Source organism: Aythya fuligula, chromosome 2 (genome assembly GCF_009819795.1).
Source record: "Aythya fuligula isolate bAytFul2 chromosome 2, bAytFul2.pri, whole genome shotgun sequence".
Taxonomy (NCBI): Eukaryota; Metazoa; Chordata; class Aves; order Anseriformes; family Anatidae; genus Aythya; species Aythya fuligula.
This window is the reverse complement of record NC_045560.1, coordinates 146,199,910-146,225,720: the sequence shown is the minus strand read 5'-3', so window position 1 is coordinate 146,225,720 and position 25,811 is coordinate 146,199,910. Positions and strand designations below refer to the sequence as shown.

General features: G+C 38.3%; 1 protein-coding gene across 6 annotated transcripts in view; it reads left to right on the top strand.

Moving 5' to 3' along the window:
• The window catches only part of ENPP2 (ectonucleotide pyrophosphatase/phosphodiesterase 2), a 71,752-nt gene that overhangs the window by 33,763 nt on the left and 12,178 nt on the right, over positions 1 to 25,811 (top strand). For 3 of the 6 annotated variants that reach the window (XM_032181466.1, XM_032181463.1, XM_032181465.1), the window contains exons 9-20: positions 3,829 to 3,884; positions 6,034 to 6,099; positions 6,789 to 6,861; positions 11,521 to 11,676; positions 15,596 to 15,707; positions 17,093 to 17,218; positions 19,527 to 19,558; positions 20,357 to 20,484; positions 22,565 to 22,652; positions 22,791 to 22,878; positions 23,756 to 23,928; positions 24,211 to 24,262. In XM_032181466.1, the coding sequence (XP_032037357.1) occupies positions 3,829 to 3,884; positions 6,034 to 6,099; positions 6,789 to 6,861; positions 11,521 to 11,676; positions 15,596 to 15,707; positions 17,093 to 17,218; positions 19,527 to 19,558; positions 20,357 to 20,484; positions 22,565 to 22,652; positions 22,791 to 22,878; positions 23,756 to 23,928; positions 24,211 to 24,262 (1,150 nt within the window). The remainder of the gene's footprint in view (positions 1 to 3,828; positions 3,885 to 6,033; positions 6,100 to 6,788; positions 6,862 to 11,520; positions 11,677 to 15,595; positions 15,708 to 17,092; positions 17,219 to 19,526; positions 19,559 to 20,356; positions 20,485 to 22,564; positions 22,653 to 22,790; positions 22,879 to 23,755; positions 23,929 to 24,210; positions 24,263 to 25,811) is intronic. The other 3 variants (XM_032181464.1, XM_032181467.1, XM_032181468.1) reach the window with 3 other exon arrangements.

The following is a 25,811-nucleotide window of genomic DNA, read 5'->3' as shown; positions in this document are numbered from 1 at the left end:
TGGTGCAACTTAAGGCCATTCCCTCTAGTGCTATCACCAGTTACCTGCAAGAAGAGGCTGACACCCAGCTCCCCGCCCCTTCCTTTTAGGTAGTTGTAGAGAGCAATAAGGTTTGCCCTGCTTTTCTGCTGGAGTTAATATCCTATAGCTGAGGGTAGGAAGTAAATTTTTGTGCCCCCATCAGCTGCTCCAGCTGACAGTCTGTTGTTTAATTTTAGCTAACTGGTAAAGAGGCTGGCTACAAAGGGCACTTCTGGTAGAGAGGTAGGGACTGCTATCACTAAGTTCACCAGTGAACTGTCACAGCTCTAAAACACACTGAAACTTTGCTTTAAAGTGAAGCTTGGATAATGTGGATGGAAACTCTTCTACCTGGATGACTGCTGCTGCTTCTCTAATTGCTATGAGATGCCTCGGCAAATATTTTGTTATGGTGTAGTGGCTTTAGGTGTGATGTTGAATCATACTGAGTTTATTACTTAGTTTTTAAATAAACCAAAGGCTTTTTTTTTTCTTCTTGTTAAAAAACAGGGAAGCGTCTAGTAGTACATCTTGCAACCCTGGGTTGAACCAGGCTCCGCCTAGCAAAGTCACGATGGAGTCAATTCAGACTCACTTCTCAGATGTTGCGTCAGATACGGGCTTATTTGACTTGTTGGTCTTGGACTTTAATGGATCACTGTCTTAGCTGTTGAGCTTATTTTAAGTGCAGCAGACACCTTTCCCCATCCAAATAGTTAATGCCAATGTAAATTGCCGCATTCCCGAGGTGAAATACTTGGGAGCAGGGAGGGTACAGTTTTTCCCTGTCTAAAGCCTGTCTGGGTGACATTGGAAGGGACAGTGCTTCTCTCCCCTTACTGCTCACCTAGGAGTGCAAAGTAGGGGTGATCTCTGCTAAGATCAACTGGGAGAGATTGTCAGACCCTGCAGCCTGATATAGGAGAAGCTCTTCAAGGACTGTGGCAATACCACCACTTTTTCTGCTCTTTTGAAAGCTGGTTTAAAACATAGCAGTATTCACTCTGCAGGCTTGTCTCTCCTGCTACCCAGACTTGGATGAGAGTTAAGAGAAGGTTTTGCTTCTCATTACTTCTTTGGTAAGAGCTCTGCAGAAGCTTCCTAGAATCAGAGAGTCTTGCAAGAGCCCCTTGGTAAAGCCCTGTGTGTCTTCGGCTCCTGCATGCAAGTGGGCAGTGGATGGCTGCTTGCATTGCTCCCTGGTCTAGATGGTGTTCATGCTGTTTTCATGTGGCACACGTGAAGCATGCTGTATGCTCCACTGGAATAAAAAATAGCTACTGACTTCTTGCAGGCAAGCAGGGCATCTTGGCAATGTACACTGGGCCTAATTATTCATCTGTCAAGATGACTACTGTTTTACTCACTTGGCCAGAGAAAGGGTGTCTTATGGCACATGTTTAAAATCACTGTCTAAAACAGACAGCGCTGTGGCTGATTTTAGCATGCTAACAGTCAGGAGCAGCACGGGACAGCTTCAGCTGCTGAGGGTGGGACCTGGCAGGTCTAATTTAGTCAACAAGAGGCAGACAGGACCACCTGGGCCTGTGCAGTCTGAAGCACTAGAAAGCCAAACTAGAGTTAACAGATGGTAAATCCAAATACTGAATTCCCTGGACTTAGTTTGTTGGTACCTTCCCAAAGATATCTGCAAAATTATTTAAACTTTGCAGAACACAAACACTTTCAAAGAAAAATAAATCCACTGCAGCTCTGGAGGGACAATGGTTTTCCAAGTACAGCAAGCCCAAAGAGCATAACAGCAGTGGAGCTGACACTCATACTAAATTTATATTTGACCTCTCTTCTCTGCCGTGGCAGGGTTCTGCTCTAGGAATAAATCTACAGTGCAGTGGAAAACGTATTTGCTTTAAATGTTGGCTCTTTTTCACATGGGAAGCCCAAGAACCACTAATGAATATGGAGTAGCTCCTATCTTAGTTAGACACTGGGTTTGGGCTGAGGGTATATACCCTTTGCTGACATACATGACACAAACGAGCTTGTGGATGTATCCTTGTATTACAGTCACACCTCTGACTACACCATATGGCTTCCCGCTTTAAGGCACCCTTGATCATCTCTCTTCACATTCACCCACATTTTTATGTCCCATCCTGTCATTGCTAGTCTGTCAGCATTTGAAAACAGTCTTCCTGTTGTTTGACAACTCAAAACCAAATTCCAACATTATTTCAAACCCATGGCCATTCTGCTCCGGTTATTGCTGCATTTATTTATTAAACAACCAATTCTGTAGAGTTACCATGGATGTATTCTTCCCTGAAAAAGAGGATACGTTACCAGAAAGTTAGAGTGTAATGAAAACACATTCTTCTGTAGCTATGATTTTAAATTAACTGGATTGATTCCAGTAAGATTTGGAAGAGTAAAAGATGCAGGGATAAGTTAAGAGGTGTATCCAGGACACTGAACAGGAACAGATGATCAATTTTTCCATTAATTATGAGCATAACAATATCCATATTTAGTTGCAATTAACTATAGCCTCAGTGCAGAAATGATTTTCATTAGACTCTGCAAATTTATTTCAATTAAGACTAATGCATGAATAATTTAGGCATGACATTTGGATAATGCATGCCCAGATTACAGTTCATAAGTGCCTATTTGAGCAAGGTAGAGTGCCCTTGGATGTACTTTTGAAGAGTTGATTTAAAATAAATGAAAGATTTTGCAATTACCAAGGAAGGGAACTATGCTTTAGCTTAAATGGTCTCAAAATGTATAAATTGTAGTATGCATAAATAACAACATGGGAAAACAATTTTCAACTTGTATGTGTAATGTTGGCCTTTAAGTCATTGCCACTTTTGAAATAGGTTTTACAATAATTTGGTTATTTCCTTGCAAAAGAAATTCAGTGCTGGCAGGCTACATATGAAAAGTCAGGAAGGTCCATAATTAGACATTCTCATTCCCTTGCCTTGTATAGGTATCCTTAGGAGAGAAAAAAAAAAAAAAAAAAGAGAGAGAGAGTGATGAGGATAACCAGAGGTATGGTGTGTCTTTCATTAAAGAAAGATCAAACGAATGCTATTCTTGCTTGAAAAAGAATAGAGGAGGATTATAGGTGAGGTTTAGATGAAAATGATGAATGTTTTATAGAAGAGGGAAGAGAAAGAATTAAGGAATGGGAATAGTACTGTAACCCCTGTGACATTAGCAGGTTTAAACCAAACAAAAGAAAAATATACTCACTGGGTGTGATTACACTGTAGAACTTACTGCTACAAACTGTTTTACAGCCATAAAAATAGATGGATTAAAAAATAAAATTGAAAATGGAGATTGTTTCTGTCATTTCCACATTGTGTGAGCTCAAATAGTTCTTAAACTCCTGTGGAGGAAGGTGCACAGGGAAAGAGGGATCTTTATATAGAGGATCTTTATATAGGCCCTGATGAATATTGAGCTGTGTTCTTTCCTAACAGTATCCTCCAAAACTTGAATACTAAAGGGCTCAGGTGAGATGTGGTCTGCTTCATGAAAATGAAATGGTGTGGGGTGCCTAAGTAATTTTTGACTATGTATCTTAACTCTCTGCATTAAAAGTATCAAAGATTTAGGGGTGAATCTATCTACAACGCAGCAGCTGATCCACTGCTACAGAATCTGCATAGGTTTGTCACTCCATGCGTTTGAATTAGGGATGGAGGCTGGAGCCTGCAATTTTTATTTCTAGGCTCAAGGTAGAAGAATGTACCTTGAAAACATTTTATTTTGATTTCAGAGAGTCATTAAAGATCTAAACATATTCTAATCCTCTTATATTTTCCTCATTAGATTTGGATTACTGCAGCCAAGCAAGGGGTGAAAGCTGGCACATTCTTCTGGTCTGTGTAAGTGCCCTCGATTTTCTGGAGATTTGTAACTAATAAATCAGAATTAATTCAATGCAAATGTTTATTAATTGTTTTCCTTCCTCTAAGCATTTGATATCTGCCCAGTTGGAGACTGTGCCTGTAAGCCTCCCTTGTTTAATTTGTGTAGTGTTTCTGATAACTGAAGCTAATGTGATGGTTTGCTACTTTAAGTTTATACACTGATTTTTAGCAGTTGTTTGAACAAAAGTATGACTGTCAGAAATTTCTTTCCTTCATTTGACTGTGTGTTATTTGTCTTTTAGTATTGCTGGCACAGTCTTTTAGACTTCTGAATATTTGTGGAAGACTCTCTTATTGTCCTCATGTCATTTAACATCAACAGCCTAGTTGACTCACTCATTTTACAATCCAGCCTGGCCTTTGAATAAGATATCCAGTTCCCATTTCTTAAGAGACAGCCTTGAGGATCTTTGCTATTTATTCTGCTTAGTGGTTCTGAATTAGTTTCCCTTGTCCCAACTAAGACATATCTTCCTAACTAAAACTGAACATTTTTATCAGTTCTGAGGAATTCAGGTGAATCAGTCTCTGTATTTATTATTATTTTTAATTCCTTTAGGAGTAATGCTGTTTGCTACTCTAAATATCATGTAGCATATGGAGGGAATAATAAAATTTACCATGTACAGTGCTTATGTTCAGGCTTACAAGACAGTTACCTGACAGAGCTTCAATCTGGTGCTCTACAAAATATAGAAATTCTTGCCATTTCTAAGCGCTTACAACTACAGAGTCACCATAAACACCTGGGATGATGCAAGCTTGGGGATATAAAATGTTAGGGAAGGTAACAAAGGTTATGTCATATGTATGTCAATAATAAGAGAGTGATTCAGCCACTTTATATATGAATGAAATATATCCTTCTTAAAACTGTATTATTTAATTTGAGGCATGGTATGTTTTGAGGGAAAATTTTCAGGAAAACTTTTTAAGGAAATTAGTAGTGTTTAAAAACATCTTAGTCTCAAATGAATTAATAGAAATAATGGAGGTTTTTTGTTGTTGTTGTTGTTTTTTTTTTTTTTTTTTTTTTTTTTCAATTTGTACAACTAGTAAGTTTCAAAACTGGGCAATACCTAACATTACTATTCTGCCTTATGATATTGCCTCGTTTGCATAGTTGTTTTACAACTGAAAGTTTTCTGTGTAGCTGGGGACTGATGACCACTGTTGCTGTATAAGGCATTAGGAAGTAACTTGTTTCAATATGGCTGTTGTCATTTAAATATTTCTTTGTAAAACATTCTAACAGTAAATGATGAATTCAATTCAATATGGTGAATCTAAGATGGTTGTAAATGATTCCTGCCTTGGGATTGTGCAATTAATTTAAAGGAATCTGGACCAACAAATGCTATCGTATTATAATAATTGCATGGTCACTGATTTGCAGAGCTCTCTTAAGATGAGGTATTTTGAAATGTAACAGCTGTTTATAAGTTTAGTCATTTTCATAGCATGAGTTTGGCCTTAGCAGCCAAGTTAAAAGTCTCGGGATACAAACACTGAAATGGGATAAATCTGTTCTGCAGAGTGAGAAGTTGTAAAAGTTGTGTGAGTCACCGTGCTGATTGCCTGATATTTCAGATGGCTCTGGTTTGATTTGCACCATCTTCATCCTAAATTTAGTTATTATTAAGTCAATGGGAACTTTTCCAATGTCTTCAAGACTAGCATTTAGTCTTGTACTGATGTGAGCAATTTCATGGTTTTTACTCATGCCAGCTATCCAATGGCAGCACCAATGTGCATAAAAGCAGTTCATCTGGGTTAAAGCTACCATAATGGTGTTTATTCACTGTTATATAGAGTGCTTAGGTTTTCTACCTTGGGTTCTGGCTTCAGTTACAGACTTTTAATCCTCTTTCTTTTGGAGTATGTGGACATCCAGGAGGCCTGAAGTGTTTGTTTGCAAAATAAGAATCAGTACCAAACAAGAAGAAAGAAGATACAACATACTAAAAGGAAATGACATTGCTATGATTGATTTTAATCATGTTAGAACCAGTTCTTAGCAAGGCTGTTTTGATTTTTTTTTTTTTTTTTTTTTTTTTTTTGTACTCTATGATAACAAGGCATATATTTACATTTTGTGGTTTAGTGTCATCCCCCACGAGCGCAGAATATTAACAATACTGCAGTGGCTGACCCTTCCGGATAATGAAAGGTAATTCAACTTGTTGTTGGATAACTGCTAGCATGTCCTCCTCTAAAAGTAGCTGGAAGAGCACGGGGAAATTTAATTTTGTTACGCTATCATTGAGTTAAGGATTTGTTTTTTGTTGTTGCTGTTGCTTTTTGTTTGTTTTTGTTGTTTTGATCCCAGCTTTTAACCATCAGTGTTTTGATTCTTCTCAATAGACGTATGATATGAATTTCTTTGCTATCTTGAAGCATTTAGTTACAAGGCTTAACTTGGATTGTTCTTATCCTACTGAGTCTAATATGGTTTAACAACCTTATTATAGGCAATGCCACTTTTAGTTCTGGACCCTGAGGACTGGGAAAACTTTAAGATTTTAATTATGACTGTTTTTTCATACGCAAGCTTGCACACGCTGCTGGCTGCATAGCTCAGGCGAGCTGCTGTTGTGATCCCTCTTACAAGACTAAGAAAGAGTGTGTGTCCTCAGATGGTACCCCGGGTGCCTCCCTGCATGTGTTCTGGGATTTAATAAAGTTGTAGAACAACTAATTGCTTAATCATACCATGGAAACATATAACTGAGAAACAGTTCTTTTTCCATAAAGCCAACTCTCCTTGCAAGGTCGGCTTGATTTGAGTTGACCTGGCAGGTCTGGGGCTTTTTGTTGTTGAAGGAAAGCTGTCCTGAACAAGGCCTTTCTTTCTTTCAGGCCTTATGTTTATGCTTTCTACTCTGAGCAACCAGATGCTGCTGGCCACAGATATGGTCCTTTCAACTCGGAGGTTAGTACAGATTTTCTTTTGTAGAAAAAGCACACGTCTTGAACGCATTTTTGGAATAATTGCCGCTGCTCAGGAGTAATATTTTTAGCAAGTTTTTTCACTCATTTCTGCAGTATGCATCCCCTCTGCCAGAGAAAGCAAAGTTATTGTTTAAGGACTTACCCTGTGAGGTTCAGTTCTGAGAAGGAACAGCACATGCCTTTCAGTAGTCTGTATCTCTGTGTGATACGAAAATGCGCGTGGAAAGATCTCTATGGCAAAGATGAGCATAGAATTGGGTTCAACAGCAGAATTTAATGCTCCTCCTACAATTTATCCTTCTTAAAAGTAATAAAACTATAATGCAGAAAATATTGAGGAAAAATGCAGAGAACAGAGAAGTTTCTCTAAAGCTGACAGCCTGCAGTAGCCAAAGTAATAATTCCAGTCTGTCATGAGCTGTAAAAAGCTGCTATTTCCAGTTTCATATGGACCCTAGAGGGATTCAGAAAGTTTTGCCAATAGCGTTCCCTCAGGGCTGGACTGTTGAGTTTGGAAAAAGTTTTGAAGCGCCGTCAGGTATTCTAATGAAAAATGATGTGTAAAACACTACAGTAGTTTAACCCCTTGTTTGGGCTTTGGGTAGCTGACTAGGATTAATGAGTATGGCATCCCTGCCAACATGGTCCAGGCTACAAGAACTCAGACGATGCAGTTGTCTGGGATTTGTGGGGAGGAAAAGTAAGTTCTGCACTCAGAATATCTTATTGCTTCAGGTGGCTGGGGGCTGACCATCTGGCAAAGCTCCCCTAGTCTCAGTGAAAACATATGCCTGTAGATCACAGTCACAAGGCTTCAGGAGATTTCATATGTGCTTTTTAAAGGGTAAACAAATGTTTGCAAACCTTTGAAAACTGAGGAGTGTATCAGTTACCTACCCTTTGGAAAGTAAAACTGATCTCCCTGAGCAGCCACGTACCCAGCAGTTTCTTACTTGTTTGCTGTGCATCTGATAGCTTCCTCTACTGGAGAAGAGAGTAAAGAGAAGCTGTAGTAAGCCTTTTTAATATGCTTGAGTTATGTGGGCTGTTTAAACAAGTTTACAGTGATTATGGATTTGCTGTGGGTAGCATCCTGCTGGAGCATTTTGCGCCATGGTCCCAGAGCAGTGGCTGTGAGGAAATATTCCAAACCAGCATTGAAACAGTGTTCTGGGCAGGAAGAAGATACTTTTTCAGGATATCTGGTAGTTAAAATCTACCAACGCTCCTGCTAAATTGACAGGCATTGATATGTTTTCATGTCATCATATGGCTCAGAACAGGAGAGATGTGTGACTGGGTGAAGCAAGATATGGGCATTGGGAGCTGTCTGGTCAGATGCAGTTCCAGGATACATCACTCAATGATGCTTTATAGTTCCTCTTTTTGAAGTATTACAAGTTTATGTGACTTATGACTGACAACTGCAGTTTTGTTTATCTGTAGACAGCCACTTCTTCTGAACAGAGTTGTGGGGCTCTTCCCATGGACTTTAAGGAGGATATGAAGAGGATGACATTGAATTTGTTCTTTAAGTTCTAGCGTTTAACAAACGAGGTTAACACTTGATGCCGAGTAATCTAGTTTCATGAAAAATCATTATAAAAGCAAAAACCCACAAAGACTTTTATTGTTTGGGGGTTCTTTTGGATCGCTATCTGAAGGCTGTCATCTAATTCAAGGCATAGCTTAGGTTCTTAATAAGTGTGAATTAATAGCTTGTGAAAGTTTTACAAATAAATTTATTTATGTCATTTGTGTTAAACATAAGAAGAGCATGAAACTGATTTTTAGCAAATTGAGAACAGACTATTTAGCAGATGAGCATGTATGGGCTTGCAGTTCAAACAGTTGCCATAACTTTGTGAGTGGAAATTTAAGTAAGTGAATACAGCTGTGTAAGTATACAGATGCTGAGATTTGTGAAGTGCCTGGTTTCAGGATAGAGAAACTAGGAAGTATTTTATATTGTTGCTCTTGACACTTTGTTTTCAATTTTTTAGAAGCTACAAAATTTGCATAAATCAGATAGGAAGGAGTCCTCAAAGAGATTCTGAGAGCATGACCTCCTCGTGGTTTTTGTTTTTTTTTTTTTTTTTTTTTTTTTGTTTTTTTTTTTTTTTTGTACAGCTGGCAGCCGTTAGGCAGTTGGAGTAGTCCTGACCACTTCATTTTTCTTCTTGCAAAGGCAGATCAGTCAAACAATAATGTTTGAAAAGAAGCTTGTAACAATTATCTGCTATGTTTAAGGTTTTTTACTTCTTGTTTTGAAGAGTGAATATTTCATGATGAGCATTTCTTGCTGCATTTAGTAGATTGAGGAATAGTTTTACACCTTGGAATCCTCCAAATCCTACAAATGTCCATTAGAGTAAAGTGGGTGTTTACTACAGCCTCTCATACCAAATAATGTTCTAAATGTATTTGAAATGTGTAATCTTAAAGGTCTAATGGCATCCATGGCCGATAATCTTCAGCTTCCAGACTCCAGCTGATGGCACTTAAAGCTTCACAGGACGTGCACAAGAGCCTATGTACAGAGTTAAAAGCTGGGATTAAAGGGAATTGCTATAAGCTTTATGGGCAAATTGCCAGCGTTCTTGATATTAATGGAATACAGATTATGACCAGTGTCCACTATGCTACTTTTGCATGTCCTCTAACATTATGAATTTCATTGTAAATGGAATTGGTTGTCTAGTTAGGGTGGTGTTATTTCATTCATTCATTTATTTATTTATTTATTTATTTATTGTGGGACACGAGTGAACTTTTAAGAAGTACAATAGTGGGTTCCACTGTATTTCCAAGAGTAGTTATGGGAGTTATCAAATATATGCTTGCTCTTGATTTACTTCTGCAATTTTTTTCTTTCCCTCTGTGCTTTTGCAGTTGATCTCTGTTAGGTTGGTCCATCCGGGTCAAGAAGCAGAGCTTTGGCTGGCTAGTTACCCTTGTGATGTTACAGTTCCCCTCTGTAAGTGGGGAGGGATTTGTTTCCCTCCTCCATAACTCCGTTCTGACTCTTTTCAAGCAAGACTAAGATTTGGCTGGTTAATAAGAACTTGGCTTATTTTTTTTTTTTCTCCTAGCTAACTTTTGTTTTTGAAAATAAAACACACTAGAAATATACTACAGTAAGAGCTCTAAAACAGATTGAAATCTGGCATTGCTAAGCCGTTCCTGCTGCTCCTCTAACATGCTGTCTTGAGACGGCCATTTTCAGTGTTCAGACCTGGGTTTCCTGCGCTCGCGTGTTTCTGGCATTGTGAAGCTCTGTCTGAGCCGATTCAGAGACAGTAAAACGAGAATCCTTCCTTTTCCTGCCGCTCCTCTCATCAGGACTGCACAAAGCTTGAAGCGTTTTAAAAACAGAAAACTCTGGTGCTGCTTTATTAAAATGCCTTTCTGGAGAGAGACGAATGAGACTGGACTAGAATCTCCTTTCCAGCTGCTTGCCTTGGAAGCAATGAAACAGCATGGCAGATGGTAACATCCCCTTCTTTCCCTTCCCTGTTTACATTGCTCTGTAACTGAACAACTGTGAGAAGCTGCCTAAACACATAGAAGTAAAATATCATCATAAATCACCGACTCATCTCAAGCCCACTCAGCGTGCTCTGTTATACACAGCATACCATAGTAAATATCTCTGGTTAGGCATCATCTGTCACTGCCTCGCCTGCAATCCTCAGCAGTGCCAAGTGCCTGTGACTCATGTAAAGTCAGTGAGAGTGGTACAGTCTAAAATTATGAGTGAGTTGATTAATGGGATAGCAAGTTTTTACAGTTATGTCTTAAAAGGGTTTCCCCTTCTGCAAGTCTATCCGGTTATTTATGCATTTATCAACAATTTCCCACATGAGATATTGTACTGAAGGTGATAGGAAAATTAAATTCTCAAGTTGCCCACAAAGTTGCTAATAAGGCAGGTAGCAGTGCAGCTCTCAGATGCTCTGCCACTAATAAATATGCCCTGCCTAGCTGATTTGGAGGATGCAAGCTCCATGCTGAGTCTCATCTTTGTAGCTTTGTCCTGCAGATCTGCAGTTCCAAACACCGGCTAGTGGGGCTCTGGTGATTCCAGTGGGGTGCACGGCCTGGCACACAATGGTAGCACCTGCTGATACCTAGTGTCACTGATTCAGCCAAAAAGTGCGTGTGGGAAACCTTGCAGAAAGCCATTTGGTCTGGACAGGCAGTAGTATTCATACCTGAACCATCAACGAAGTGAGATGTTGCATGTCAACCTGCCCTCTGCCCCAGGCAATTGCTAAATTTTATGCAATTAATTTTACTTACATTTAATTTACTTAAATTTTGATATTATTAATGGATTAACAGTTGATCAATTAAAAAAATCTATATATTTTCAAGACCCGAAGCCCTACCTGTTTCCTGAAACACCAATTTCATTTGCTTTTATGCTGTTTGCTCTTGTAACTGCTGTTGCGCTTTCAGTACAATTTGGTAGATTCCTCCCTAAAGAGAGACAGATACTAAATTGTTCAAATGCCCAAAATTTTGAAAAGGCCTCTATTTATGCTTCAGGATTAGCTTGCAGGGATAGCTTTACTATCTGATGTGAGTCGAGACAGGCTTTTTTTCTGAGTCCAGACATCTCTCCCTGTCAGTACAGGAGAGTAGTTATGGCTCCCCTCTTACTACGCCTAAGAGACCTAAGAGAAAGCTTCCTCCTAAGAGGAGACAGGAAAGACCAGTTGCAGCTCCAAAGAAAAGAAGAATGAAGGTACATAGAGTGGATCAATATTCTGCGGAAGCTCGTCGGAAGAAAGTAAGTTTACATGTGTTCCAAAATTTTATGACAGATGTGCTACTTTTTAGGCACTTCTCTAGCTTTACTTTTTTCAACTCAAGAATTCACTCCATGTTTGAGGTTGGGACTTTGCAGACAAAACTTCTATAAATGTACTGATGGACACAAAGGAGAGCAGCCAAAGCAGACCAAGTCTTCTGGGAGCTGTGTTTTTCTTGTTTCAGACTGTTTGCTTTAGGGAAAGTCATCTTAAAAACTCTTTAAAATCCAGCCATCAGCTGGAGACAGCGTCAGATAAATCCCTGGGAAGACGCTACCAGTGTTGTCGTCCCTGGTGAGCTATTACAAATTCTGCAATATGTGGTAGCCTCCATAACTTCCCAACACCTGAGAGCCTGGTGATTATTTGAGACTCTGTCTAGTCAACCTGACTGAGGAGACATCCTGAAAATGTGACTCATAAAATATAAAAGGGAAAGAACTTGTAAAAGTTCTTTCAGAAATAATTATTTTAAAGGCACTTTGTGATGTTGGAGGGCAAGGGATTCTTGATTACATGATTTCTGAATGCCAGATTGCAATAGAAGTGGTACATAAGTCTGTTTTACCAAGACAAAAGTCAAATAGGAATCACTTCGTTAGGAAAAAAAAAAAAAAAAAAAAAAAAAAAAAAAAGGGACGAAAAAGGGTATTCTTCAGTATACTGCCTTTCTCCACCTTGGCACTAAGTAACTCACTGGTTGGGGTTAGAGAACATTTCAGTAAATTTATTATTATTATTATTTTTGAATTTTAACTAAATAATTTTAAAACTTAAAGAACCTAGGTATTCCTCCTTTAGGCTTCAAACAAAAGCCTTGGCACATTCCACTGTATCCTAAAAAACAATGCCTCTTCTCAATACCCATTTTTAACATGTTGCATGGTTGAAATTAAAATAGTTAGTTTGAGACAGATTCTGGAAGTGTGATGGGGCAGACAAGGACACACAACTTCAAGAACATTTAGCACAGATTTACCAGAGAGAACTTATAACTGCTGTGGATATTTCTATTATTCATTAATTTACCTTTCCAAGTTATAGCCATCTGGCATAAAGTATTATAGGTAACCTGTAACATTCCTGCTGATGTGAGCATAAGCAGCTCTCCTCCTTCCCTCCATCTCTTCCTTTTCTCTAAATGAAAAGTTCATACAAACTTTTTGTCCCTAAAGAAATCTTCCTGATGAGTTGACTTTGAATTTATCAGTATTATTTTAGAAAAAAGCATTCTAGTTTTACATGATAATTGCCATCATACCTGTCATCATACCTTTCACGATAATACCAACTCTTTATTCTAGGAACATCTTAGATATTCATATAGCTTGAGAGGTAAAATACTTTTCTACAGCTTTCCAGAGTCATGATATCAACATACTGGGTGAGAATAGGTATATGCAAGAGTTTTGTTTGTTCACCAACAACTCTCTGAAAGTTGCCCCTGAGAAAAATCATGAGCTGTAAGAACAGCACACCAACACAAAAAATCCTTGCCTGGATATGCCACCTACTGCTAGCTTTACGTTGCAAAGATCAGTTGAGGAACAAGTTGAGTGTTGTATGGAGTAATAAAAGATAAGTGAACTTAAAAAGCAAAGAGAGACTGCAATGGGATGAAGAAATACTGGTGAGGGCCATTCTCTGAGCTGCTTTGAACACAGTCAAGGTAGTAAAAATGGCAGAGTGGGAAGAGGGTTTTTTTGTGTGTTTTTCTGTGCAAGTTTTTTTTTTTTTCTTTTAAGAACAGATTTTTTCATTTATGTCAACTTTCTTATAGTTTCAGAAACATCTCTGCTGACTTAGAGATGAAATTGGGAAAGAGGGTAGATGAACAAAATCAATCATGAATCCTTGAAATCTTTGCAAGCCTCCTGACAAAAGTAAACATTGATGGAAAATTCACCTGGGTTTCCAGTTTCCCTAAATTAGCTTTGGTTCTGAGTAAAAGTTATGCTTCCTTATAGGATTGATGTTGTACAAATAGAGTCCCATAAGAATGTAGTTCCCAGCCACTGAAGAATCATAGAATATCTGAGTTGGAAGGGACCCAACAGGATCATCGAGTCCAACTCCTGGGTCCCCAAAGGACCACCCAAAAAAATAAAAATAAAAAAAAAATCAGACCATGTGTCTAAGAGCCACATGTCCAAAGGCTTCTTGAACAGCCTGACCCTCCCCTGTCCCAGCTCCATGCCATTCCCCCGGGTCCTGTTGCTGTCCCCAGAAAGCAGAGCTCAGCGCCTGCCCCTCCATTCCCCCGGTGAGGGAGCTGGGGGCCGCCATGAGGCCTCACCTGTCTTTTCTCTAGGCTGAACAATCCAAGTGACTTCAACCGCTCCTCATACATATTCCCATCTAGACCCTTTACCATCTTTGCCTTCCTTTGGACACTTTCTAACAGCTCAATATCTTTCTTATACTGTGGTACCCAAGACTGCTCACAGTACTCAAGGTGAGGCCGCACCAGTGCAGAGTTGTGCAGGACAATCCTTTCCCTTGACTGGCTAGCTATGTTGTTCTTGATGCATCCCAGGAATTTCTCCTTAGTTGAGAGTGAGAAAATGCTGAAAGAGGCAATTTTCTTGTAGCCATTTTTTCTTTCATTTTTCTCCCTAGACTTGAAATGTTTCATCATTCTAGCAAAACTAGACTTTCCTAAATTAAAATACTTCAAAATCATAACCCTTGCTTGAACGTCTTACATTTTATAGTAACTGTTCCTCCTGTTTCCCACAATGACTCTGTCTCCCATGAGCTGCTTTTCTGTGTATTTATAGTGCCATGTGGGAGATGACATTTTCTGTCTCATCTTAAACACTATCAGATTCATCTGACATCAATCCCTTAATGATTCAGGCAGAGAGAGAATTTCTGAACCATCTCTTTCTGGGTCATATCTTTTCTTCTCTGAAAAATCTGCCAAATTTTTTTTTTTGTTCCTCATGCAAAATCTGTTAGCATTCTGTTTTTCACTGGGAGGATGTTTTGCTCTTCATACTTGGACCAACTAAATCAAACAGACAAGTGAGGAGGAAGTTGGTGCACTGTGATGAAAAGTGTTTTCATCTCAAAAGCGGAACAAAGTCTGAGTCCTCTGCCTAAAATCTTATGTTAAAACATTTCCCTTCTCTGTAGTGTATGGTAAAAATGTCTCATTTTCTTAAAGCTAAAACCTCAGTCCTGTGAGTGTGTCTTGGTGTTTACTTTTTTTCTTTCTTTTTTCTTGTTTTAACGTAAAAGTAGCTTAAATGAAGAAATCACAGTACTGTATCTGTGTCTTCTGAGGCCTGCTGACAATTTTGCCAAAACTGCCATTTGAGATTTTGGAAACTGTTGACTTTGAAGCTGGAAATTGCTCTCTTGGAGCCCCATGCGCTACTCAAGTGACTTGCATGTCGTCATCCTAGTATCAGATGTCTTTTGAAGTGAATTACATTAAGTAATTTGGGATATGAATCCCAAGTTGAAAACTTCATTTCATGTTCATATCCTGACTAAACCATTCACATAAAATAGCTATTTACAAGGAGTTGTTTATCTCTAAGAAACAAACTGAACCCCAGTCTGACATATGTTCTAATATCTAGAAAAATCGTTTTATATTGTTTTACTAAAGGTACCTATGTCCATGGGAGCAGTAGGATCAGCCATAAAGATCTTCTGCTGTCTTGTGACAGCATCTCTGCAGCACTTTCTCATGATGCAATCATGGTGTGGATATAGGAATGGAAATGGTACAATAACTGTAGGGGAAACAGCTCAGCCAAGGCTTTGCCTCTTGACCTGGATGTTGTCCCATCAGAGTTTTGCCAAAGGATCTTTACTTGTAGTAGAAGGGGGGAGCATTGTAATGACAATTAACACTTTTGTTTTCATTTCTGCATATTTGTACAGATGATGGTAAATCCCCTGAGAGAGATTGACAAGACAGTAGGACAGTTAATGGATGGACTGAAACAGCTGAAACTACATCGATGTGTCAATGTCATATTTGTTGGTGATCATGGTAAAATAAAAAACGTTCTGTTTCATTATATAAGTGCTTGAGCAATATAGCTGTATGTATTATAGGGGTTTAAATGAAAGTTCTGTTTAAGATATTTTGGGGCTTTTTTTTTTTTTCCTTTAGCAGTTTAAGTACCAAAACACAGCCAGTTAGTGTTGACAGACAACTACACTCCTGTTATTCATCATTGGAGGACAATTCTCTTTCATAGCAGGGATCTGAGTATTTATATCTCTAGATTTTTTAAAAACCTGGCATTTCTAATATCACATCCAAGCATAGCTCTCCTTGCAATTGGAAGGCCATACTGTGCCTAGAATACTCTTTTTTTGCAAGTTTTTAGAGAATAAAATAATTTGGTAACATTGTTCTCTTTTACATGAGGAGAGGAGTAGAACTTTAGAGCAAGACATTTCCATGCCAATTAGTGGGACAAGTTATCCTACTAGAAGACTGTAATATCTGTAAGGGGCTGTGTCCAGCTTGGATGGAAAATGTCATCAAAATAATGATGGAAGGAGGAAAAACAGTCAAAAGATATGTCAGGGTCAGATGGAGAGTCACCAAAAAGCAGATACATTATTGTTAGGTCTCATTCTTTGGAAATTGGAAGAAGCCTTGTAATGAGAAAAAATAGTAAATATTAGCAAAGACAACATTTTATTAAGGAAAATTGTGTCCATGTTTGAGATAAACCTGTTTTTGCATAACATTTCAGCGATGCTACTAGAAGTCACAGACCAATCATACTTTTGTAAGGAGTACTGTTCTGTTTAGGACTTTGTTTATGAAAGTCTCACAAGAACATCCAAATTAGCAATAAAAGGGACTATGCCTCCTTTCTGGCTGTGGGGGGGGAGAAGGATAAGGGCAGAAGGAATTTCCAGGGGAGGTGGTTCTGTGCTGAGAACTGACTGTGACTGGCAACACATTCCTCCCCACCACAAACAACTGTAGGAGAGAATTGTTTATCTGTGTCTGCCTTAGAACAGACCACCAACAGACAATACCTTTTGTGTGCAACTTCTCTTAAAATCCTTTGTTTAAAAAAATCAACAGCCCCAAAGTAGTACACTAAACCAGAAACAGACTTTGATTTTTCCATGAGCTTAGTTTGGAGATGTGTCAGTGCACACATGCTGTATGTGGTGCCTGTTACTACAATGTTGAGTCTGGTATTTCTCTTGTGTAAGCAAGTGCTAAAAGCACCCCTAGTTTGGCTCCTACCAGTGTCTGATGTTGGAATTAGATGACTGGAAGGAACAAGAATAAGATTTGTCACCCAAAAGAAAAGAATACACAGTCTGTTTGGTGTTTCTTTCTGTGCTGTTTTGGCAAACATGTTTATTTTCAAGCTGGATTAAATTTGCATTTTCCTTCTGCAGGGATGGAAGACACTACTTGTGAAAGAACTGAATTTTTAAGCAACTATCTGACCAACGTGGAAGATATCATTTTGCTGCCAGGATCTTTAGGGCGAATTCGCCCTAGGTCTAGCAATAACCTAAAGTGTAAGTTAATTTAATTGTACTTTTTATGTCCCAAGAACTAGACTCCATCCCTTCATTGGGATGATGTTTTCCAAAGGTTGTAAATTTGCCGTGTGTTGGCAGGACATTCAAAGGGAAGCTCACTGAGGACACATCCCACAGTGTTAGAGCTGTGTCAAGTGGATGGCTGAAATGTTCTGGGTTAGAAATCACTTATTTTGGCAAGAAGTGGACATCTTGAAGCCAGTTTCAGACAGCAGCCTACATGTCTTTAGAAGTTTATTTATGCACTTCTCTGTCAATAAAAATGGGACTGGAGGGAGCTTAGTACCACATGGATTGGATATAAGAAGAGTGTCTGATACTTTTTCTGAGCTAATGGAAAAAAGTGAATTGTTAATTTTGAATTTAGTAGCTTCTTCATGCTACTGAAGGAGAGGGAGCTGTTCACAGATGAAGAACAGAGCAAGTTACTAAATAGCAACAGACTGGGGATGTTGAAGGATATAAGGGGAACTGTAGAGCATGCATTTGGATCCTATGGCAATGGTAAAGCTGTCTGTTTTTTTTGTACCATGCTGTTAGAAACAAACCCTGCCTTGATGTTTGAAATTAGATGATCTTCAATGAGAGTGTTCAGGACTCAGACAGGAGTGAAGCTTAGCTCTGAGATTTAAGGCAATGCTGATCCAGCTGCCCAGCGTGGCTCTTCTGAGGACCACCACCTCCAGGGCAGCAGTGCCAGGGCAGGGCTCTCTCACGATCACTCTGGTTCAGTGTATTGGGGCAATCTTGGCTTTGCCAGCAGTTTAACTATCGATCAAATAGCGAAATTCATAAACTAAACATAATTGCCTATGTTGTTGCAAAGTATGCTACAAGGGTGGTAACTTTTGGTAGAGGGGAAGATTAGATAGGTGGGATAACCAAGTGGCCCTCATAGCAATTAAGATATACCTGGGCTGAAGACAGATTTCACAAAATAATTGGTCTTTGAAGATGAAAGATTTCTAGAATGGTAGCAGAAATCATAAGAATGTGGTAAAACTTTAAGCTAGTGATTTATTTATTTTACTAGAAACTATTTTTTCTATGTATTTATGCTCTAAGAATAGGGGATGAGTGTATAAAGATCTGATGAAAATAGTGTGCATATTGATACAACTTACTAGACTAGCATAAAGACTAAATTCCTTCTCTTCAGTGTGCTAAAATCTTATATTTCAGTTCCTCTAAGAAGATTTTTTGGAAGATCTTTCAATCCTTGAATTCCCAAATTGCTGGGCAAAATTAGCTTTCTTTGAAGGATGAATGGCCATATGTTTCAACAAGATCAGCTAGACTGAGTGACCTCCAGTTCATGCTTAGGTTTTCCTGCAAAACCATTTTCCTCTTTTGGCTTCTTTCCACAACTTCCTAGCTGAATTATATAAACTGTTTGAACATAGAAGAAAGAAGGGTATTTTTTTTTAATTTTAGATCTGAGGTTTACCCCGTTAATCAGCAAATCACTATCTTTTTTATTCTTTTTTCCATTGTTCTTCCACAATATGGAAGAACCTGCAGATACACCTCTGCAATGGATAAGTGTGTAACTTGTATTTTAGGATTCAGCAGAGCTCATTTCAAACTCAACATCATGCCTTCAGCAACCAAAACAATAAGAGCTAAGCAAAAGATTTTTCTCTTACTAAGATACTCACCTTGCCTGTTTTTTTCTCTGAGGACTGAAAAAATGAGTTTTTGTTACTCTGGAAGAAAACAGTTAATTTGGGCTAGTTTGGAGCTTTCTGCATTTTCACAGTCCAGAGATGTATCCTGTATATTTTACTGTGGCTTTCATTTACTCTGTAGTAGACTATGAACTGTGTGAAATGCTAAGAGACAAAATCTACAACATAGATATCTTGTTTTTAAGGAAGCATGTTGTTGCATTCAGTTGTGCTTTCAAAATCTTTCAGGGAAAGTCTTTGAGGATGACTTTGTATTTTAAAGTAAAGTAATCATAAGACTTGAAATGATGTTTTCAGAAAATAGAATCTTCAGCAATGAGCTGAATTCATGCTTTATGTTTCAGCAAAACATAAAGCAGTGAGCAACATTACCTGAGAAACCAAAATACCATTAAGTAAAGGAGAACAGGTTAAACTTAGTTCCTATTCAGGATATCCCATCCTATGTATAAAGTGCACTTTTTTAGTAAAGATCAACAAACATTCATGAGAAACTGTTCTGTAAAAATACGTTCGTACCTTGTGATTTCTTCTTCAAATTACTTGGTTTTATATATTTGTTTTCTTCTTTTTGTTTGTTTGTTTTTGCTTAACAGATGACCCTAAAGTGATTGTTGCCAACCTTACAGTAAGTATTTAGCACTGCTCACTTCATATCTTAATTTGAGGCATTATTCAGCATTACCTCCTCACTCTTCAGGCAGGAAAACCAACCATTAACATGAATAAAGAGTTTTAAATGGTGCCCTTCATGAGTACAGATTAATGTTTGTCATAAATTCCACTGTTTGCTGCTGAAGTCGCTTTTATAACCTTTTTGGGCAGTGCAGAGCCAGAATCTCCCTGACCATCTTGACTCCCTGAATTGAGTCTATTTATTCGTTCCTTCAGAAATGGAAAGTAATCTTTTAGGGTAAATATTTTACTAGCACTTTGAAGATGCTGAAAAAGTTCATTTGATAGCCTTCAACCATAACCCTGCTCTTAATGGAAAAAAAAAGTATTTAAAATTAAAGCTGATTTAAAAAAAAATAGATAAATCAAATTTACTAACCAGGCTGCTTTAAATATATCTGCAGACTAGATGTATTTTCAGCATTCATCTTTCTTCTAAAATTTAATCTTTGGTCCAATTAGAATAAAATTCTTCATCTACGAGTTAAGTAAGCATGATGTTTTGTTTTGCATGATGCTTTCAAGAAGACTGTCATGAAAATGAAGTTTTCCAGAATCTTTGAATGACCCCCTGTGCCATGGTCTTATGTAAATATTGCACAGAAAGGGCTGGGCTGTGTACTCTAGATGTACACATTGTTTTCAAGACATCATCAATAATGTGCTTAACAGCTTGGTTTCTGTAGTTCAAGGTTTCATGTGCCTCTGAGCTAACTGACAGCAGTGTTGTCTGTAACCATTTCTTTTTCAGTGCAGAAAGCCAGACCAGCACTTTAAGCCATACTTGAAACATCACCTTCCTAAACGCTTGCACTATGCTTACAACCGACGAATTGAGGATGTCCATTTACTGGTGGATCGCAAGTGGCATGTGGCAAGGTAGACTTTGCTTTCAGCCTGATTTTTCAGCCTTTCTTTCTGAGGAAGCAAGACACCTGGGACTGCTCTGTCTGTCAGCATCCTGCTCCTGCCACCTGGGAACATGAGGAGTTTTGAACTCCTGGTGAGGTTCAGACATATTAGGTGTAGGGTTGCAGAACATAAAATTGTGTTAAAGTTTGGGAAAATATGTACTTTTAGCAAAGAGAGAAACCCAGATTAGTTTATCCAATCAACAGTGTGTTTTTTGACCAATTAGCTCACATATAAGAGCTAATAGTGTTTTTTTATTGTTGTTGTGTTGTTTTGTTTTGTTTTGTTTTATTTTTGTAAGGTGAAAACTTATTAAAACCAGGAAGTGGGGAGTATGGGAGGAAGGGGAAGGCATTATGAGACCAGGGGAGGTCAGGGAGCAAAGGGTCAAGTGGATGAACTGGGTAACTGGAAAGAAAATAAAGACATTGGCAGAGTGGATGAAAGCTTGGGAACACGTGGAAAGGTATTACAGGACTGGTGCTGAAATGCCTGTATCATATTGTGTTGTGAAACAAATCCACAGCAAACCAGGGTGCTTTAGCTTAGAGCAAGCCCTATTTTGGCTTGGTCTTTATGATACATCACTGAATTTTCAGTTATAGGCAAATCATAGGCAATTTTCAGTATTCTTAGTTAAAAACTAAGAAAAAAACAAGTTGGCACTTACATGTATGGAGTGAACAGAAGAGGAATAGGCTTTGTTTACAAAGTGCACACCCCTTTCTGTGTTAATATGTATTATTTTTCTTGCTTTCATCCTTTGACATGTGTATTACAGTATAGGAATGGCTGGGCCTTTATGTGTGATGCTGACTCAGTGGTTCTTGGAAGATGACACAGATTTTGGCTTATGGTATTCTGTTGTGAGCTTTAAATTATGGTAGCTTTCTTTGCCTGTATAGCTGCCAGGCAAACATACGGTGTGTTGTAAGTGGCTTTTGACATCTGTGCTTATCTTCCTGTGAATTATGCAAGGATCACTCTGCTGAAGCAGTGAATGAGAAATCCCAATTGCTTTCTTGCATAACTCCACTAGCTAGTTGGCCGTTTGCCTTGTACAGTTTCTGTGGCTAGGGTTCATGTACATTTCAAAGAAGTAGCCTGTGTTTTAGGCCCATAACATTTCTTAGTTTTAAGAATTTTACTGGAACTGGTGGAATGGAAGTGGAGGGTCCAGGCTGATTTGCATTTATTCTTACTAATCACCTCAGACTTATTCTTTTGTATATTTATTCATTAGGTGTTCTGAAATCATGTTCACCAATAATCCATTTGTTAATGTAAATGTAATTCATTGTATATTCACAGGCAGAAAAATGGTTGTTATTGATCTGATTGCTATAATTCTAGTAATTTCCGAGGCCAAAATCAAACTTTGGCAGAGCATCTTTTCAGTACTGATGAAGAAATTAACTTGTAGGATAATCTGGTCTGCTGCACGAATTGTATATACATGGCCTTCATAAAACGCAAAAAAGTATTTGGGAACAAGCTGATAATTATCATTCCTATACTACAATACTTATTTTTTTCCACATATTTTGTAAAATAGGACTCAGCAACAAGCTGATAATTACCATTCCTATGATACAACACTTATTTTGCTACACATTTTTCCTCATTACAATCTTTCCCTTCTTTTCCCTCCAAAATTTTCTATTGGGTTGAAGGTGCACGGTTACAGTTTTTGTATGATGATTGCAGCATTGTCATGTCTCAAAAGTTCTCTACTGGCTTTTTGCAAATTGGGGGAGTATCATTTGTAGGAGATAGTGTGATATGAGAAATCTTTGCAACAATAATAACCTTATCAGCTATTTACTTATCAGTGAATAAGATTTGGCTCTTAGGTTTACATCCTTGTATAGTGGGAGCAGTGGGAGAATCCATGGGGTTGTCAGATGACTCTGCAGTGCCCAGGACTGCAATACAGGAAAGATGAGCAATGCCTTGAAACCTTATTCCTCCTGTCCCCAAAGTACATTGTCTGGTCAGCCACCGTACCTCCACCTTTGAGAAAATTGCTAATACTTTTTCAATTTAGGAAAGCTGTGGATGTTTACAAGAAACCAACAGGAAAATGTTTCTTCCATGGAGACCATGGCTATGACAATAAGATAAACAGCATGCAGGTAAGAGCAATGCAGTAACCTTTACGGGAGGGTTGTTAAGGCAGAAGATATCTGAGTTTTTCAAAAAATGTAAATATTCACTGAAAAAAACCCCTACCTTTAATGCTTTTTTTCTACTTTCTCTCTCTCTTTTTAAAGACTGTCTTCATTGGTTATGGACCTACATTCAAATACAAGACCAAAGTACCTCCTTTTGAAAACATTGAACTTTACAATGTCATGTGTGGTAAGCTACCTGCTTGAGCAGTTATAAGAGAAACATGCTGCTTTACCCAAGAGGGCTTATTTAGGAACCTGTGAGCTCGTGCCCTTATTCCCTCCCAGAGTCCCTTCCCAAATGCTTCTCTTTTGGCCTGGAGGGCTGAAGGCATTTCTCAGGAGCCCTGGTTTACTCTGCTCTAGGAGCTGGTCGATAAAGGGTATTAATACACTTTTGTTGCACGCAGCTTGTCAGAGATCAAATATGTACCACTACTGTGTGTGGTGTCCACACTTCATCAGTCTAGGAAGGAGGCATCTGCACCTGCATGTCTCAGGGAGCAGCTCAAGGGGGATCACTTAGCTTTTTGTGATACCTCCTGGTATGATTGTTTCGTAAACTCTTACTGTAGCCATGAAGTAGAATTTGATGCTGTATACAGATATTCAGTATAATCTTTCCTTTAATGGCTTTTCAAGGGAGTAAGATTTCCTAGCTGAAGGCATAATTATTATTTTTTCCCTAAACATGAAATAACAAAAAGGTAGTTGTTCCTTATCTATAAAGCAGGTGACTACTAGCAGTGTTCCAGGTGGTTGATGTAACGTCACCACATTGACTGTAGGCTTGTTTTGGAAACTGCAGGAGTAGTTATAATAAAAATGTTTTCCAGTGTCTTCATGCAAATTAACCTTCTTGTCGTAAAGGCTACCATACTTTTCAGGCAGGATTTACAATTCTATGATTTAGACAAAAGATTAGCATTTTTATTACATTAAAAGCATTCATTAGCACATTATGGATGTAAACAGTATTGCGAATAAATGTCTTAGCTAAGTAGAGATACTGCTGAATACATGGTTGCAATCTAACCATCATTAATTTGCTGTGGGTGTTTTCCTAGATCTACTTGGATTAAAGCCTGCTCCTAATAACGGCACCCATGGAAGTTTGAATCACCTGCTGAGAGCCAATGTTTACAAACCCACTGTGCCAGATGAAGTTGCTAAACCACTTTACCCTGTAGCTCTACCTTCTGCATCAGATTTTGATATAGGATGTACATGTGATGATAAGGTAGGTGTTTAGGATCTGCTGATACTCCCACTATTAGCCATAAATGTCTAGTAAAGTTTATAGGCATTACAGCTGTTTCAAGAGAGTTCAGGCTGCAAAAATTCCCCAGATCCTTCCTGTGAAACCTTCTGTGCCCTTTTGGAACAATTATTACTTCTTGGAAAACAGGAAACAAGAAAGTTGTCTGTGTTTTATAGCTCTAGTTTTGTTTTGCTAGATGCCTAGTAAAACAAGATGTCAGAATGCTCCAGTGACCTAATCTTTTTCCTTTTTTCTCTTGAGAAGAACAAGTTGGATGAACTCAATAAGCGCTTTCATGTCAAGGGAACTGAAGGTAAGAGCCTGGTGCCTCAGTTAATAAAAGCTATTTTTGTTTTCTTTTGCAATCTAGTTTTCATCACTGATACCAGACAAACCCCTGTTTTGTTTTAGTTAATGTTTAGTAAACTAACTTTTCAAATAACTGTCAGAAGAGCATACAGACATGAACCAAATTAAGATCACATGAAGTATATGCTATCTTTTCCTGTACCCAGAACTAAAGAATTCCTCAAAGAGAGATGAATTTTAGTTCTTCTTTTCCATCACCATTAGGAGGGTTAATGTCTGCTGTTGAAGCAGAGAAATGAAGAAAGGAGAGGGAGCATGAGGCAATGCTCCATTCAACCACAAGCAATAGATGGGGTAAAAAGCATAGACCAAATCTGCACACTGTGGTTTACCAGTATTCATCAGGCTTAGGTTTCACCAGGTCTTTGGTGCAGCTGCTCTGACAATGCCTGACTGGGTCTGTAATGCTTGGTTGTTAGGGAGCAGGTTACCCACTGAAATACTGGCAAACCAGTGCACAAATGCTCTGCTGGTTCAGGGATGCTCTGTGCAGTTTTGTCCCCCACCAGTGTTCAGGTTTCTCCGTGGAGAAAGCATCCCCTGCTCTTCTGGACACTGGCTCCTGTGCTCTTGATGCCGTATGCCAGCACTGAAGTTCATTCATCTGCACGCTCAGCCATGTCAGGGCTGTGATCCAAGTTAAAATATAGCAATAACAATTCACAGCATTTCCCTTATCAAAACAATTTATATTTCTTGTAGTCCAACTGAGCGAATTCTGAAACATTGAGTTTAGACTTGAGTTTATACCGAACTTTAGATTGAGGTACTTCAAATCGGGCTTGTCAGATGAATAAGAATATTAAAAAAAAATAATAATCTATTAAAAAAGCTACTTAAAAAGCTACTTATTCAGTTTTACTTGTGTGAACAGGCAGTGCAGCCTTTTAGTTTCTAAAGGTTAAATTATTTCTTTTGTGTGAGTAAATTGTCTTTTTCCAGCTTTCATCTTGTTAAACTGATTTTTCCAATTAGCAATGAGTTACTCCCCACTCTAGCTATTTCTGGCATCAGAAAAAAAAATGCTGTTGTATTCCTAGATATCTCAGCATCTCTATTTTGCTTTAGGTTCAGATGTTCCTTCACTTTATATTATAAAAATAGTACTTTTAAGAATTAAGCATATAAGTAAATTTCAGTTGCTTGTTTGCTTGTTTATAAGTTGTCTGTTAAGTAGAATTAGGTTCCTTTTATGTAAGCAACAAACAGTTCTATTTCGTGCAAGTTATTATGTTATATTTTATGACAGGCTTTAGCACATGTTCATGGACCTTCCTGTGTTTAGTTGGTAATTCCCTTTTGCATTGGGAACCAAGCTGTTGTTATGCACATGCAGCAGGAAGAGATTCCTTCCAGGTTCTCTTGAATAAAGGAAGTTAATCATCTTTGTCCTTAGACAAGGCTTTTCCTACTTCTCTTTTTTTTTTGTCCTATAAAAATATCCTCTATTTGGACTCAAAGACTAATGAAACATGCCCTTTTCTTTCAGGTTA